The sequence below is a fragment of the Melopsittacus undulatus genome, chromosome 12 (genome assembly GCF_012275295.1).
Source record: "Melopsittacus undulatus isolate bMelUnd1 chromosome 12, bMelUnd1.mat.Z, whole genome shotgun sequence".
NCBI lineage: Eukaryota > Metazoa > Chordata > Aves > Psittaciformes > Psittaculidae > Melopsittacus > Melopsittacus undulatus.
In genome coordinates, this window is record NC_047538.1 from 21,671,422 (window position 1) to 21,688,468 (window position 17,047).

General features: G+C 47.1%; 1 protein-coding gene across 1 annotated transcript; it reads right to left on the reverse strand.

Annotated features, from left to right (window-relative positions):
• Window positions 1-1,011: 1,011 nt before the first annotated feature.
• On the reverse strand, window positions 1,012-16,472 carry DHX37 (DEAH-box helicase 37). Its single transcript, XM_034068195.1, has 27 exons — window positions 16,370-16,472; window positions 15,493-15,662; window positions 14,177-14,289; window positions 13,127-13,445; window positions 12,334-12,482; window positions 11,641-11,733; window positions 11,399-11,495; window positions 11,197-11,310; window positions 10,750-10,851; window positions 10,140-10,254; window positions 9,695-9,790; window positions 9,212-9,288; window positions 8,495-8,633; window positions 8,179-8,255; window positions 7,399-7,631; window positions 6,852-6,963; window positions 6,173-6,279; window positions 5,582-5,770; window positions 5,348-5,472; window positions 4,961-5,077; window positions 4,668-4,840; window positions 4,168-4,282; window positions 3,618-3,755; window positions 3,167-3,261; window positions 2,910-2,983; window positions 1,966-2,063; window positions 1,012-1,410 (listed from the first exon to the last, which is right to left on the reverse strand). The coding sequence occupies exons 1-27, from the start codon at window positions 16,470-16,472 to the stop codon at window positions 1,328-1,330; spliced, it is 3,423 nt and encodes a 1,140-aa protein (XP_033924086.1). The 3' UTR covers window positions 1,012-1,327.
• Between the last annotated feature and the right edge of the window lie 575 nt (window positions 16,473-17,047).

Sequence of the window (17,047 nt, forward strand, 5' to 3'; positions counted from 1 at the left end):
TTGTTTTGTTGTGGAATGCCCGTGGTTTGTTCCCTTTCAGCCCGTTTACCCAAAGGAACTATCATTCGTTAACAGCCGCGGTTTTGTCCTTTTATTTCTTCCTTCCCCTAAGCACAGCTGCAATCCGTGCTAAAGAAAGGAGCCCCAGCAGGAGCTCAGAGCACCCTAATGGCTGTGGTTGCTGCTGAACACTACCCCTTTGCAACACTTACATGTTAAACACCCAGTCGTACCAGGCTATTTTCCTTCCTGCTCAAAAATGAAAGTTGCTTTCATCACCATTAGGCATTTTTAAGCCTTGTCCCCTGAAGTGCATGGGAGTAGTGGGAGCACACATCCAGCCCCTTCTGGGGTTGGGTTTTACGCTCTCTCCAGAACGTGGGGGCAGATGTCCCAGCCTCTCAGAGCTAGCAAAGCATGTGGCACAGCAAAGACACCAGGAAATGCAAGTGCTTGCAGCAGCAACCCAGGGATGAGGAGAGATTTGAAACCAAAATTACTGAAAGCAAGATAAATGGAGACTCTGGATTCATTGCATCCTCCTCGAGAAGCAGGAAAAGCATTAGGAGCACACTGGGACTTCGTCATAGCAGCCCCTTGCTGCTGTGCTTTGGATTTGTGACTAACAGTGTTGGTAACACGCGGGTGTTCAGGCTGTTGCTGAGCAGTCTGCACAATGTCAAGGCTTTCTCTTTTCCCCTCTGTGAGGTGGCTGTGGGCAGATAAGATGCTGGAAGGGGACAGTGTGTAGGAGGTTCTGAGCGCCTTGACATCACTGGGATTGTTTTCCCTTCGCTAATTAAACCATCTTCATCTCTACCCACGAGCCTTCTCACTTTGTGCTTCCTGTCATGCAGGAGGGACAGGGAGTGCATGAGGCTGAGGGGCTGGGAGACCTCAACCCACCACAAGGACCCCAGGTTCAGCCTAGGGCTGGATCTGCTGCCACTGCCACCATCTGGAATGCCCCTTATTGCAGTACCCGGCCTTGAAAACATTTCTCTCATCCAGTCCAAAAACTATACACATTTATTATCGTCCATGTGACTAATATAGTCCAAAGAGAAGCTTCAGATAAAAAAAAACAACCCATTTGTAAAATGCAATGGATAAAATTATCCAAACATTAATATTACAAAATACCAGCAAAACCACTGGTAGGGCTTCTGGAGACACAGAGGGCTTCCTACAAAACCAGACCAACACTCAGTCTGCTTACAGAAAGCTACTGCTAACAGTCAGCAAGTCCATCTGTGTCAGCAGATTTCCAAGGAAACCCAAGCTCCCAAAACGTCTTAGAGAAGAGTCCAGGAAGAAGTCAGACACTTCAGTGTGCTACCGGTGGCCACTTCTGGGCTACATCATCATGCATGGCTTCGGGGATCCACTGACGATAGGCTGCGAGCAAATCTGGAATGAGAGAGGGGAGGGGTCAGGGACTGGAGTGGTTCTGCTGGAAAATGAAGTCCTGCAGCATCACAGGCTGACAGCAGGAACCAACCTTCCATCACTGCTGCAGCTTGGGGACCTGCATGCAGATACAGGAGTGCCAAGTGTGGGAGAATGACTGTGAAAGCCATCACCACATCACTTTGCTGCTGCTTCCATGAAGACCTCTCACAATCTGTACTCTAAAACTGAACAAAAGCCTTTCCCTGCACCCACTGACAGTACCATCAGAGTGGGATTTTTCAGAAGCACAAACCAAACACTTGAACTGTGATTGGAACTACAGGAAAAAAACATCTTAAAATACAAATAAACGTTGCTTTCTAAAGTACAAGCAACTCCAGTTCTTCACCAGAACCATGACACACAGCATGGCTGATTCTGGTAAGAAAACAGCGAATATTTGGAGTTCATCAAGTGAAATCATCCATTCTTTTTTAGTTACAATTCAACAGTGTTGGTGGCACTACAAAACCTGCACTGATATGACCAACAGTTAAGCAGTAGAACACTTACATTTAGGATTTTTCCTCCATGCAGCCAGTAAAGCATCACGATTATCACATTTTTCTGCCACTAGAGCCTGCAGGAGGGCTTCTGTCCTGGGCTGAAGTCTACCAAAATAAAACAATGCATTAAAACAAAGCTCATTAGCACAGTTCAGCAAAGTATTCCAGCATTCAGCTTACCTTTCTGAATTCATACTCTTAGTGGTTTTTAAAGGGCTAAATATAGATGGAGAAACACAAAATTCACTAGAAATAAGTTTATTCCCCTTACTACAACTTTCTGTTGTTAAATAGAGCAGCAGGTTGCTCTTCTTGCTGCCAGCATGCAGCTGCATAGCACATGGGGGAGCAAAAAGGAACCAACAGGTCCCCTGCTGCACTCTGAACTGACTGCACTAGGGAACAACTTTGCAACTGTAGGAGCCTTGGATGAGTCACTTTTAAGAAAGCCTTTGCCAATCTTTGCATCTCTCAGCCCCATCACAACTCAGAGAAAGCTCATGTTGGTAGGGAAGAGAGCACACCAGGGGACACAAGGGAAACAATAGCTGACAGTTCTTTCGAGGCTCATAGTTCTGTAAAGGTCATCAAGAAAAACATGGTCTATTGGAAACATGTTTCTGAAAAGAGATAAACCCAATGTAATTGGTCAAAGCACAAAGAAAAGCAAGGAAAGCAGTTGTGCTCATCAGTTTCTTACTGTGTGAGCAATTTATGTGCCTGAAGCAGCCCGCAGAGGTCAGTGTGACCAGCAGGTTGTGTGTGCGCTTCCACATTGCCCTCACAACCACACAGCTCTCTTGAGACATAGTTTTTCTTGGTAAGAAAACTCACTTTCCTCTCCTGCAGCTGCAGCCAAGATCCCTATCGAGGACACCCCTCCCAGCATTCATTTTCTTTCATTTTAAAGGAAGTTAAAAGTGTTTGGTGGAGCCAAATTTAACAACTTACTTGGCCCATGTCTTCAGCATTATGTGGGGACTGGACAGCAGACACTTGCTGTAAGATTTCAACTTCTTAACAACCTGGAAGATTCGTTATAACAAGCATATAATGAACAAGGTAAATTAATTGTTCTGTGGAAACAACCATTAATGAACTTGTACAACTATAGACATCCATCTCTTCAAAGAAAGAAGTCACAAGGATCATCAGTTCCAAAACCTGGACTACTGATTACATCAAGGAAGCAGCTGGAACATGCTCACCTTCCCTTCAAGCAGGAACCTGGCAAAGTATTTGTAGCGATCGATACCTTCTGGGTAATCCACTTCCACAGCAGGGAGCTCCCAGCTCACTCGGTCTGGAAAGAAGGATCACACTGAGTCCCTTAAATGCTCAAAAAGGAGGGCTCATTGCCAAGGGAGATGTGCAACAAAGGTGCTAAGGGAAGTTGGGAGGGTACTGTCACCACCCAGCCAGCACTGCTCCTTCACAGGGCAGCAGATGGGCACAAAATGCCCATACCAATGGGAAGATGCTGGTATTTAGATGCTACAAATCCCATGGAACTACTCAAACCATGGTTAAGCTCTCTGACCAGTCCAAGCTGAGCTTGACATTTCTGGTCTGCTGACAGTCTTGTTAAAAGCAGCATTACAATAACTATGTATACTATATATAACTATATAGAACTACTGAATGACACAAGGCACTTACGAAAAACACTTGGTCTGTGACATCGAACTCGGCCTGTTTCAGGGCAGTAAGATGGAGGAGGATTTTCCAGAGGCTTTCCAAAGTGGCAGTATGGTGGCAACAGGGCTGGAATCCACTCAGGCTCGACTGCAGACACACCTTAGGAAGTGAAAACACACACCTGAATTCAGGCTTGCTGCCAAGGGCCACCACTCACTGAGTGAATACAGTGCCCTGCAGAATCTCATCTCCACACATTCACTTGTATCTCATTTTTCAAGTCAACTCTTTATTGTTCTTGTTTAGACACCAGTAATAGGGAGCTATTGCTGACAGGGCTGGAGCAGGGCAGCTATTTCAGAAGCTGAGCTTTGCTCCAGCCAATTCTGCTGGACAAAGAATAAACCAGGCCAAGTTGTGCCCTGCTCCAGACCTGGAAAGCGTAAGGATCCAAATGCCCAGAGGCACAACCACTGTGTAAGCAGAATGCTTCAAGGGGAACATTCCACGTAAGGCACTTGTGAATTCCTCCCCACACCTGCAGAACAAGCAGGGACTGCAGCAGCCTCACCTTTCATATACAGCTTTGTGGTCTCAACAATTTCCTGATACACCACGAACTCTGGGAGCTGTTTGAAGAGGACTGAGCTTGGATGGATGAACACAGGGTCTTCCAGGAGAGCAGTCTTTAAGAAGGCACAAGAAGATTGAAGCAGAATAAGATGAGTTACTGGCAATCCAATCTCTTCATTGCATCCAATTTTAGTCTCTCTTAGATGTACCTTTATATGGTTTCCTTAAGTGATGGAGCATTTTAATAACTCCATCATTTTCTACATCACCTTCTCAGGAGACATCAAGCACTTTGCACGTCAGACTAATGCTAATTCTTGGCTCTACAACAATTCCTACCTGAGGACCGGGAAATTGCAACACTGGAAACCTAGATTCCATGAGGTTTGGCTGTAGAAAGCCAGCACATGCAGCCCCATTGCTGTATCCAGCCATAAGCCCAGGAGTGTCTTTCTACCACACAGGGGAAGAGGAATTCAGTCAATTCAAGCTGTTTACCTTATAGGCATTTTTCCACTTGTCATCCAGGAGCTCTTCTGCCTGAACCCTTCGGGCAACGTGATCCCCTAGCCCTGCCAGCACGATCTGCCTCAAGTAAGTTGCTTGGGCTTCTGTTGGAGGCTTCATCTTTGGATCAACAAAGAGACCAGCATCAGTGCAGACTGAGTTCACTGTGGGGGGGAAAGAGGAGTTAAGATTCAATAGCAAACTAAAGGTTGCAACAAACAGCCCCATTGATTTATCACCCCTTAAAAGAGAATAAACAAGGAGGCTCCTCTCAAACCCCTTACCTGCTGTTGTCAGCTGTCCTCTCAAGCGCCGGATTTCCAGCATGGCTTTGTATCGGAGCCCATTCTCTTCACAGAACTTCCGGGTGCACCCAGCATACTCACAGGCCCCCACTGCTCCTGCAAGTGAAGGCAGGGGGAGACATTACTTGGACAGTCAGCTCTCCAAAGAAAACCAACTGTGGGACAGTGGTGTCATAGTCAACACATGCTTATCGCAGCTCCCATTTGTCATTAGCCTGGGACACCAGCAGAATGCCAGAGAACAGCATAGAATATGTACTGCTGGACTCAGTCCTGCAGTGTGAGGCTGCCTCTGCTTGTATAAAGCTAAGAGGGAGGAGGACAGAATGGCAGTTAACAGTACAGGGAAATCACTGTCTGCAGTACCTAACATCACCATCAGGTCTCCCAGTTTCTGCATGGGCCCCTGCCCAGCCCAGATCCTTTGCATCTGTAAGAACCTGGCTTTCTTCCCCTTCAGCTCTGCTGCCTCTTCCTCACTTACTGCTGGCCTAAAAGAAACACAAAACAGCATGAATGAACATCGTGCTTAGGTGCAGAAGGGCCTCAATGTAAGAGAGACATCAGCTCTGACAAGTAATGTCAGGTTAACTCACTCACCTGTCTAACTCCTCAAACAGCTCCCGCACAGTCATTGCAGACACTATGGTGATGGTGTAGGGCAGGCAGTCGTGCTGCCTGCTCAATGCCAGCATCTTTGCATAGCGGGGGGCAACAGGAAAAGTGGCCATTACTCTCCCCAGGGGACTAATAGGGCAACTCAGCTTTGCTGCCAGCTGCTGCTTCAGCCTGGGGGAGGAAGAGAAAAGTGATGTAATGTAGTGACTTCTGCATTAGAATGAGTTTGTGTTTCTGGGTTTAGAAGCCCCATTCATTTCATGTGTTTTCTCTGATTTTGTTAAGTGCTGGTCCCAAAGGCTGGGGGGAAAGATTCCTTTTCCTCATGCAGCTCCCACTTGCCCTGAATGGCACACTGCTAGCACAGTCTTTCTGTGCTCTAACACACACAGGGACCAGTAAAACACACACAGGTAAACCTGAGTCTGTTAAAATGCTGCCAGTCTCTGCCAGCACATCCTCAGATGCATGGCTGGGATGGAAAACTGGCAGGAGGACAGCTGGGCCACTGCCTTGATAGTGGAGTCTGTGCAGCAGCACTGAGAGAGAATTCATGGGGACCACATATGTTACCTTCCTGTCATAGGGGGTTCCTTCAAGGCACCCAGGGCTATCAGCAACTCCTCAGCTGCTGCAAGTGCTTCTGTTGGAGGTGGTGTTGGGAATGGGAAGTTGATTACCTATGGAGAGAGAGAGAAAATGCTTCTCAGTACAGCACTGACACAGCTCCCACTGAAAAACAGTCTAAATGCAGTAAGAAGTCCTGGAAGGAAACAAAACCCTTCCCTCTGGATACACACCAAATAAAAACAGTTAGGCTGTTTGCCAGGAGCAAGAGGAAAGGACATATAATGGGAGGAAATGCTTGGAACAAAAACACTAGGAAACAGGAATACAAGTGTCCCCCTGAGCTGCCACTGACTCCAGGCACCGCCTAGGGTGGGCTGCTTTAAGTATTGTGCTTTCTGAGAGTGCTCAAGTATCTCCAAAACACAACCCCTGTTTGGACAGGGCTTTTCTGCTACTAAAAATATAAGAAAGCTCTTATGACCTGAACAAACACATCTGTTAAGGCCTGGCAGAATTCATACAAGCTTCTATGATTCACAGAACCAAAGTCAAGTCCCAGCATCCTCATTTCTAACACAAGGCACAGCCTCAAGCGATGATGGTAAAAGACATTTTGTGTCTCTGGCTCCAAGGGGCAGCCACTTTAATGAGCACTGCAGTACAAAGCAAATTTACACCTCACCTTTTCTATATTTAATGCCTTCATTTGCAGAATCAAGTCTTCTACCGGTCGCTTTGTTATTTCTGGAGCAGAAAACTTCTCAAAGTCCATGAAGACTGCTGAGGAGTATAACCTGGGGAACCAGAAATGCTGCTCAGAGACTTAGAATGAATCTTAACTCAAAAGATATGCAAGGGATTTATAAAACAGGCAGGTGTGGGTACTGTTTAGATAACCACATAATTATTTCTATGGTTGGGGCATGCTGCATTATTCACAAAAGGGTGACTTAGCTTGGAGTGGGATCTATGCTGGTTTGGCCACCAAAATGAGTTTTCAGCAAAAGCAAGGCACCCAAGAAGCCAAACTGTCAAACCAGCATCACCAGTGACAGCTCACATTTGGCTTCACCTCTCCTATCTGAATGAAGACCAGACAAAACCAACACATTTCAAGCACCATTAGGTCCTTGTGAAAGGGGCATCAGGACGAGGGAAGCCACTCAATGTACACTGACACTCACTGGTCCTTCTGTTCCTCCTAACCCTCTCCCCAGCAGGCAGCTGACCTGTAGCAGTGCCCTGGCTCCGTCCGGCCAGCCCGGCCTGCCCGCTGGTTGGCTGAAGCCTGAGAGATCCAAGTGATTCTGAACGATGAAACCCCAGTAATTTTGTCATAGAAACGTTTCTTGACCTTTCCACAATCGACCACGTATTTGATGCCTGGGATGGTGAGAGATGTTTCAGCCACGTTGGTGGCTACAACGCACAGTCTCGTGCCGGGAGGAGGAGGCCTGAATACCTACAGGAAACAGATGGGCATGTGAAATGCACTGCCAACAACAGAAAAAGAGACAGGCAGTCAACATGGATGGGTTGCAAAGGGATGACCAAGCATACGGCATTGCAGGTGAGACCAAAGACTTAACACTTTGTCTTCAGCTCCGGAATGTTCTATGCAGCTCAGTTAACCCCTCAGAAACACCCTCAGGGCCTCCACGTGGAGCAGACATCAGTGTGGAGTTGTATTTAGACATACTCCAAAGCCCAAGAGGGAATGTAAGAGTAACTGCCTGTTGGCAATGGGATCTAGTTTGGACTCATTTTACCATGCTGCAGGACTGTCACTCTTTCTCTCTCCCAACCTGCTGAACTGGCACATAAAGGAGATCCCAGCACAAGCAAGGCCAGTTCTGATCCCATTCCAACTCACCAACTGTGCCATTCAAGTCTGCCCAAGGATGCCAGTCCAAGATGCACATTGTAACTCACAAAGCGTATGTGACTTTAGACAACAATCACACATATCTATAAGGATCATTTACTCATTAGGACAACAAATTCTTTACCTTTGCTTGTTTCTCTGGTGCTAGCAAAGAATAGAGTGGGAGCACATAGAGTGGAAGGGATGAATCAGATTTCTCATCTGTGAAGAAACCAATATTGTTAAGTACACAGTAAGTCAACAACTTCCAAGCTTAATCCCTACAATGTCTTCACAAACACCACTTCATTTAAAACCAGTAAAAACACTTGGTACAAAGCTGAAGCTGGAAAATCTTAGTAACTTTTCCATGGCACAGGTCAGCAAAGGCCAACCAGCCTATGTTGCACATCCCACAGGTGACAGGAGATATGGAATTCTGGTTTCAGTAAGTGACAAACCTTCTTCCGAGTCTCCATCTCCTAAATCCAGGTCAGTATCAGACCCTGCCATATCATCATCAGTTTCAGTGTCTCTGTCTTCATCTCCTTCATCCACTGGTACAACAGAGTAATTGTCCAGATCAATTTTGGGGAGCACCTGAGAGAGGAAAATGACCAAGGAGCCTTTTAGCAGGGGGACACAAACAACACTTTTCATTGCTTTGAAAGCTGAGCACTTACTCCAAACATTTGTTGACCTGAAGGTGACAGAGGGATTGAGAGATTTCATTTGTATTTTAAGGCCGAGGTTCCAATGTCAGTGGATAGTGTATCTAGAACATCAGGATCTCTGGCTAAAAAAGCACATGTAGGACTTGTGTGGAAGCCAGCCCTTCATCCTTGACACCCTGACAGATGCACCAGTCGCTGGATAACAGCGAGATGAGGAGCAGCCCTGGAGCCAGCAAGTCTGCAACTCCTTCCATTAAAGTTTTAATGGTCAATACTCAACCCAAATCTCCTGCCTGTAATACCCAGGGCCACATTTTAGCACTGCTGCTCATAATGCAGCAGTTATCAGTGTAGGCAGCATTACTGGATTTCCTGAGGGAACATACGTAGGCTACAAGGCTCCATGCAGCCTGGTGAGAAACACAGCTATGCAGTAGTACTGTTTAGCAGGGAGATACCTGCTCCCTCCTGTCTCTGGGAGGAATTCTACCCATCACACATTACCATCACTTTCTTCTGCTTCCTTGATTTCTTGAATTTTCTCATTTCTTCCACTGAGTCTTCTTTGTCATCATCTCCTCCTGCAAAAACAGTGCAATTACTGTTAGCTGAGCATGCCTTCCTCTCAGAATACACAGCGGCAAGAGGCTGGTCCCACTCCCACCTTTCTGGGGATGCAAAGAGTGTCACAGTGTGAAATAAGCAAATAGTCATATTGAAGGCAGAGGGTACAGGGATGGCACAAAAGTTTAACATCATAATTCCATTTGGGAACCGTACTGCAGCTGTATGCCTTGAGGTTTAGGAGACGAGTAGCTGAGCTATATTAGGATTTGACTTTCTAGTCATCATGGGAAATTCCATTAGCCTGAAATAAAACAGCCACCAACAGGCAGCAGCATTCCTGCTTTAATTCACAGCCAACAGAGCAAGTGAAGAAATGCAATGAATCGTTGAGCCTAACAGTCCTTTATTCTACAGCATTACCTGCAGTGTTGTTTTTCTGGAATGGAAAGGCTTTCCTTAGCCTTCTGCAGAGAGAGTGTACTTCTGCCTGGCCTGTTAAAAACACCAAAATCCCACCTGCAAGAGAAGAGATCACTGTCAACCTCAACAGAGCTGTTTCACCTTGGAAAGCTTCAGATCTTGCTCTTGATAAGACAGGTTGAATACACTGCAAAGTAACAAGGAGGAACAGGGTGTTAGACTGCATCTGTCTTCTACTACTCCCTCAAGAAGCACACGAATGTAACCATGATTTAACTGAAGGGTAATTTTCACATGGAAAGCCTAAGTAAAAGAATACATCACTGTAGTTCCATGTCCAACCCCCCTCACCCCAAAATAAAACATAAACCCAATAAAAACAACCCAGAAAACTTCAGACACATGAAGTCTAAAGTATCTGAGAGGTTTTCAGCAGTGACCTTACCTGAGGGCAACATCCGATGGATTTTACACACCTTTCGGAAGCACTCCCCACTGTAGTCATCTAAGGGGGTCTTCTTATTAAAATGAACTGTTACAGGGAATTGCCTTGCATCTACCTAGGGAGGGATAACCAGCAAAGGATTACTTGCTGTTGTAACTCCAGCACAACCATTACAGCATTCCCTGGAGAACTAGGAAAGCTCACCCTGTATTTCTGTTCAGTTCTTGCATTTGGTAATCTACAATACACCAGATCCACAGAAGTTACTGTTGTCTATCCTGAACACTGCAAACCAAGCTGGAAGCTGTAACTGTTCTTTCAGATCAACTCAAGCCTGAGGGTTTCTAGTTCTGCTAAAGTGTAACGTGCAGTTTTCAAGCTAATCAGATTCTGCTGGGGAAGTTTCCTGATAAAGGTGGGAAGAAAAACACTGAGTCTCCAAAGAAACAATGGTCTGAACAAAATAACTATTTTAAAGTTGATATCTGAAAGGTTTCAGGCCCAGCTGGAAAGGTCAGACTGCCCCTAGTTTTTAATTGGCCTTATCAAGGAAGGCCTCCCTTTATTTCAGCCACTGGGCTGATGGAGACCCCATCGAGAAGGACAATACCTGAATAACAGGAGGTGTGACAGAAAATAGCTTCTTGTTATTGGTGAAATCTTCAACACGAAGGGTGGCTGACATGATGATCAGCTTCAGTGGCAGCCCTTTCTGCAGGGACACAAACTTGTTACTCCATGCCTGAAAGCCTGCAGTGGGTAAACTACACAGCACACACACACAGAGCTAAGTGGGGCTCGATACAAGCTCCTGCCCCAAAGCACTTAAAGTCTAAGGCAAAAAAAGCACCATGTCAAGTGACAGAGGAGACACAGCTTCAAATGCAACGTGTCTTAGCTTACGTGAAACCCCAACGTTATGAGTTTTCTCGTATTTCTACCATCAGATTCCTATTAACTCCCCCACCACAGTCCCTCCTCACACAAAGCCTCTTCATGTCCAACATTCCCCTCCCCAGCACATCTGTGTGCAATACAGAAGCACTGCTTCTCTTACCTTCTCCCGAAGAGGCACGATGCGAGACAAGAGGCCTATCAAGATGTCTGTGTACATACTCCTCTCATGAGCTTCATCAATAATAACAACTTTGTACTTTGAAAGCAGAAAGTCCTGAGAAGAGAGATCAATGTCACATGAAGCCTCTCCTCCAGCTGTACAAAACACTTTCCTTTTGATAAAACAGAAGGCAAGAAGTTACCTTCTGAACTTCCTTCAGCAGCACACCATCTGTCATGAACTTGATTTGTGTTTCATCTGTAACATTGCCTTCGTATCGGATTTGATATGAAACCACTCTGTGAGGAAATACCAGGGTAGCCCCAAGAAAACGCATAGGGAGAAACAGAAAATTCAATGAACAACGTGCAAGATTTGAGTCTATGGCACACACAGAGCATCTCAGTGCTACCTTCCTGGCAAGGTCTCAGCTTTCCTCCTCACCTGTTTGACAAGTTCATTTCCTTTGCGACTCGCTGGGACATGGACACTGCAGCCACACGTCGAGGCTCAGTGATCCCAATGGCACCGTCTGAACTAAAGGGAGGAAGGAAAGAAAAGGAGGGGTTGTTTGGCTGCTTGCTTTAAAGAGAGGGAAACTCAGAAGATGACAGCAGGATTTCTGCACGATGGCTCTAAATTAAGAAGCATCATTCAAGTCAGTTATAAAGAAAAACCAGAAAGGAATCTTTGAGGTTACCCTCCTATTTATTACATGCATATGGATCTGAAGATGTGTGTATCACAGGAAGTTTTTCCCCAGATGCTGTCTCTGTAATTGCAGCTCACTGAGCTCTGGTCTTCCTGGACATCCCTCTGGCAACAGCGCTCATTTCAGAAGACCCTCAGGCTGGGGCAGCAGCAGCACAGAAGCTGGATGCACCCTGATGCAACTTGCAAGGAGCATTTTATGAGGTGCCCAAGCTTAGGGGTTTCAGAGACTGCTGATGTAGAGAGACTGTTGCAAGTCAGCCTAATTCCCTTCAGACTTTTCAGAAGCCCTTTCAACACAGCCACTACCACTGCACAGACCAGGTTCAGTTCAGCCATATCAGAAGGAAAAAGAACCAACATCAGAAGTAACTGAGCTCAGCTTGAGTTTTATTACACCTGCTGCATACAAAGGAAGATCCATACCTGGCGTAGCCAACTTCATAGAGAAACTGAGGGACCTGTGTGGTTTTACCGCTTCCCGTCTCTCCGCAGATGATCACAATGGGATTCTCATTTATGGCTTCCATGATGACTTGCTCTTCGGCAAGAATTGGAAGCTTTAGTCTTGCTTCCTAAATAATATAAACCACAGGATTGGGAACTGTTACGTTCCTCTGATTCTAAAAGCCACAAGAAGGAATTGTGCAAGCTTTGTGGCTGGAAAAGCTCTAAACCAGTTAACACCACACCAGCAAGAACCAGAGCCATCAGAACAGATACACAGATAGCAGTTGACAAGCCCTGCACTTCATTTGTGAACCTTCAGAGTCCCTTGAGTTTACTAATACAGCACTTCAAGGCAAAACTCATTTCACACCTGTGTCTCATCTGCTCAGACACATGCAGAGCTCTTCCCTTTCCTACAGAGCACCCTACATACACCAAATGGAACAAAATAATCCAGCAGATGATACAGCATAATGGAGAGCTGACAGTGACTTCACAAGATCTTCCAGTGAAGAACACTAAAAGCCTGCTAATGAATTTTGCATTTAAAACTAGAGACAAATGCTTACACCCTAAAACAAAACTAGTTTTCCTTCTGCTAGATTAGACAGGCTTAAAGCACATGTACAACCTGTGAGAATGAGCACCCTAACTGCACACTACTGCCATGCTGCATTAGCAAGGACAGAAGACAGTGCAGCAGCATCTGCAGTGACCTAACCTGAATGGAAGCACTGTCATTCCAACAGCTCACTGTTCAGAGCCCTACCTGAATCTCAGGAGACCTGTCCACTGGAATGAAAACCGCAGGCTTGCAGGGCAGTCTGCTGGAGCCTGGCTGGTGAACCGGCACACCAGGACCAGCCGGCGGCTGGCTCATCCCTGCCACCTTCACACCTTCCTCTGGCTTTTCAGCAGTGTTCACATCACTGGCTGAGGACTCTTCTATTCCTGGTTTCTGCTTCTCCTCCTCGTCAGAACTAGTGGGCTCTTCCTCAGGCTCTGATTCTGAGCTGTGTCTTCTCTTGTAGGCACCGCTGACGCTCCTGATTCTTCCAGGTTCAACAGTGCTTGGCTCCTGCATTATCCTAGACCAAAACACCAGCACATGAGCTACACTTCAGCCAAACTTCTCCAGGACCTCAAGCCAGGCATGTTTTCTACACAACCCAGACAAGTCACATCATCAGAAGTCACTGCCTGAGCCTCAACCCACATTTCATTCAACAGGCAAAGCTTCTACATCTCAGGTGCAGTGCATCACATGAAGACATTACCCTGAGGGGTTAACCCAGTTCTCCAAGGATCCCCACTCTTACAGTTTCTCACAGCCCTGCTAGGCAAAGCCTTGGCTGACCCAACAGCTGGATTCATATCTAAGCATGCTTTACACTGATATTTATTCATTTCTTCAGAAGACATCTCTAGTTTAATTTATTTCAACTTCTGCCAAAATGCAGCTCTTGCTAAACCCAGTAACTAAGAGCTGCATCACTCAATACTTTCCAATACAACAGAAAAGTTTATCCATCAGTTATGTAGTTTAGCCTAATTTATAAGAGTACGGAGATGTAATTGCTACCCAGCTCATCCCTTATGAAAGGGAAGACCAAGCCACTTTAAGTGACACCTTTTCAAAAGGATAACAATCAATAGCAACCATATTACCAGATCAACCCAGGAAATTGCCTAACTCCATCCATTCTGCAGAACCTGTGTGCAGTAAGAAGGCAATAAATCCAACAGAAAAGAAAAGAAGGTTGCAAGGTTTTCAACCACAGCAATAAGCAAGAATGGTTCTTTCCACAGAACACTTTACCTTTTGGTCTGATACATGCGCTTCCCAGTACCCAGTTTGGAAGTAGTGAGCAGCAGTTTCATCTCTGCCTCGGAAGCTTGGACCTCATTCAGCTTGTTCAGCAACTCCGCTCGCTGTTTGGGGGAAAAACATCAAAGTCAGTGCTTATTTTCATCAGGGAATTATTTCCAGGTCTGTGCTAGAGTTTTAAAGGCTCTGCTCTGGCAAACCTCCCTGTGAGGTTGTGAAGGTATTTCTGCTGCTACATGGTCAGCCCTCCCTGATGAGGATTTCAGTCCTGCACTGGAAACGCAGGCTTGACCCTTCACCACTGTAATGGAAAGCTCAGCTGCACCCTTCAAACAGCAGCAAAGAAAATGGATTGGACTAAAACGCGGGAGCAAGGGCTGGAGCAGTGGAAGGCTCCCTTCAAGCCCATCCCATGGGATGTAGTGCTGGCAGGAGGTGGCTGCAGTTTTAAACTGCCTCCAAAAGCAGAGTTCGTTTGTTAAAGCCATTTTTCAGATGCTAAAACAAACAGGATTTTCTCCTGGGAAGCTTTTGCAAAGACAGAAAAGCTCTGTCTGCACAAAGGGAATATACTAGAGCTGGAGAGATGCATCTCAGAAGCACAGCAGAGTTAGGGGGGCATCAAGCTTTGCATTTTGCAACAGAACAAAGCTTCTCATGCAACCTGTTTCACAGAATGCTTTTAAAGTACAACTTCATTTATGCTGCTAGCGATGTACTTCATAACACTTGTCTATTTGGTCAGGGTCAAAGAGAGAAGGGGAACCAGGACCCAGAAATGAGGTATTCCTGGAACACATGAACTGCTGAGAGGGAGAGGAATGCTTTTCCCCACTGGAGCTCATGGAATTGTATCATAGAATCCCAGGCTGGTTTGGGTTGGAAGGGAACTTAAAGCTCATTTGGTTCCAACCTCCTGCCATGGGCAGAGACATCCTCCAACTGGAGCATCTTGCTCCAAACATGTCCTCAAAAGTCCATGGCTGGTGCCACATCCTTGCCAAAACACCCAGGAAATGAATGGCTGACACTGTTGTAACTCCTGAACTCCAGCACCTGCATGTCCTTGAGGCACCCGATAGTTCACATCCCGAAAAGCTCTTGCTGGCACTGCAGAGCGGTCACCCCATCTGTGGCTTTTCATACCAGCAATGCAATCACATCCCTTACCACACACCATCCCTGCCAGTGTCACAGCACAAGGGAAACCTCTAGAGCTGCTCACTGACATGGACCCTTTCCCCACACTGACATTACCACCTGGCCGGAGGGCACAGAACTGCAGTCCCCAGCAAGCAGCACTGTACCTGTTTCTTCTTTTCTTTCTGCTCTAAAATCTTCTGCAGGTGTTTCTTCTGTTTCTTGCTCAGGGGTTTCTTCTGCTGTTGCACAACACCAGCCGCTTTCTTCTTCTTTGCTTTCTTTGCTGGCAGGACCAGGGCGTTGCTTTCATCAATTCCCTTCAGTGTTACTTCATCTGAAAACACACATCCGATCACCCACTGGTGCCAGATGGGTCATCTGCAGCACAACAGGCTTGCCACAAACCAGACCAGATTTAGCACTTTGAAACAAACACAACCCTCAGCCAAAAATAAATCCCTTATAACATTAGGGATAAAAAGCCCCTAAAAGGGAGACTCTGGTTCTCTCTGGTGCTTCCTGAAGCTGTGAGGGTAATTTCATTGATTTCCACAACAACACTACAGAACGTTTCCCTTTCTGACCACAGGCAGAGCAGCCGGGACATGAGTGTCTTGGGGCGCCAGGCATAATTTTTAATACTAAAATCTTCTATTATTAACTTTTGAATGATGACAGCAGGATAATGAATGTGGGGGTTTAAAGCGGTATTTGAGATTGCAAACGCCAAACGTAATAATATTCTTCATAATCGCTTTGATGAAGCTTTGCTGAGGAGCAGGAACTGCATCCACAGAGCTACAGATGCAGGGCACTGTAAGAGGCTCTAAACTAACTTTAACACTTCCAGCAGAAGCACACTAGAACCGCCGCACAGACACAACGCTAGCTGAGATCTCAGCAGCTCTAATCTCGCTCCAGCGCCGCTCACAGCCCAGGCTCACAGCCCGCAGGCCGGGCTCTCCCCACGCAGGCCGGGCTCTCCCCACACAGCCCACAGCCCGCAGGCCGCAGACCGGGCTCCGGGCTCTCCCCACGCACCTCCCAGCTCCAGCGGCAGCTCCAGCGGCAGCTCCCGGGGCTCGGCGGCAGGCGGGGGCTGCACCCGCGCCCTCCAGTTGTGCCGGCGGCGGGCCCGGCCCATGGCTCCGGCGGCTCCGGCAGCGGCTCCGGCAGTACCGGCGGCGGAACCGGCGGCGGAACCGGCAGCAGTGGCCGCACGTGAACAGCAGCACCGGTACTTCCGCGGTCAGGCACCGTCTCGCGAGACGGGCAGCGGCGCCGTGCGCAGGCGCGATGCGGCCGCTCGACCCTGCGGGGCGTGCTCCGGGCCCTGCCGCCTCCCAACCGAGGGTGTATCAGGTCGGGCTCCGGAGCCCCCCGCGCATGCGCCGGCAGAACCGGGTGAAGTGAGGCTGTGACCGGCAGACAGCGCTCAGTGTAACGTCCGGGTGCTGCCGCAGTGTGAGCTGGGTCACAGCAGCACGGGCCTACAGAGAGGTAACTGCACAGCACATGGACTGGGCACCCACAGGACTCATAAACAAAGGCAGGTATATCGCCGTGAAAAATCAGTCCTGCAGACTGCTAACTACTTAGTGTTACCAGTGGAAGCCAGTACTTCCCTATGGATCATGTCAATAGTCTACATATGCCATCTCTTCAGACCAAGTTAATTTGTACATAACCACAACCATACAAACTCAAACACGATTATCT

Bases quoted from the DNA above. Each gene is read 5' to 3' on its own strand.
- DHX37 (XM_034068195.1), bottom strand. From the start codon at position 16,472: ATGGGCCGGGCCCGCCGCCGGCACAACTGGAGGGCGCGGGTGCAGCCC. The intron at 5,771-6,172 runs GTAACATATGTG...TTCCTCCCCCAG, and splicing joins GAACCCCCTATGACAGGAAG to GCTGAAGCAGCAGCTGGCAG. The intron at 5,473-5,581 runs GTGAGTGAGTTA...TGTTTCTTTTAG, and splicing joins CTGTTTGAGGAGTTAGACAG to GCCAGCAGTAAGTGAGGAAG.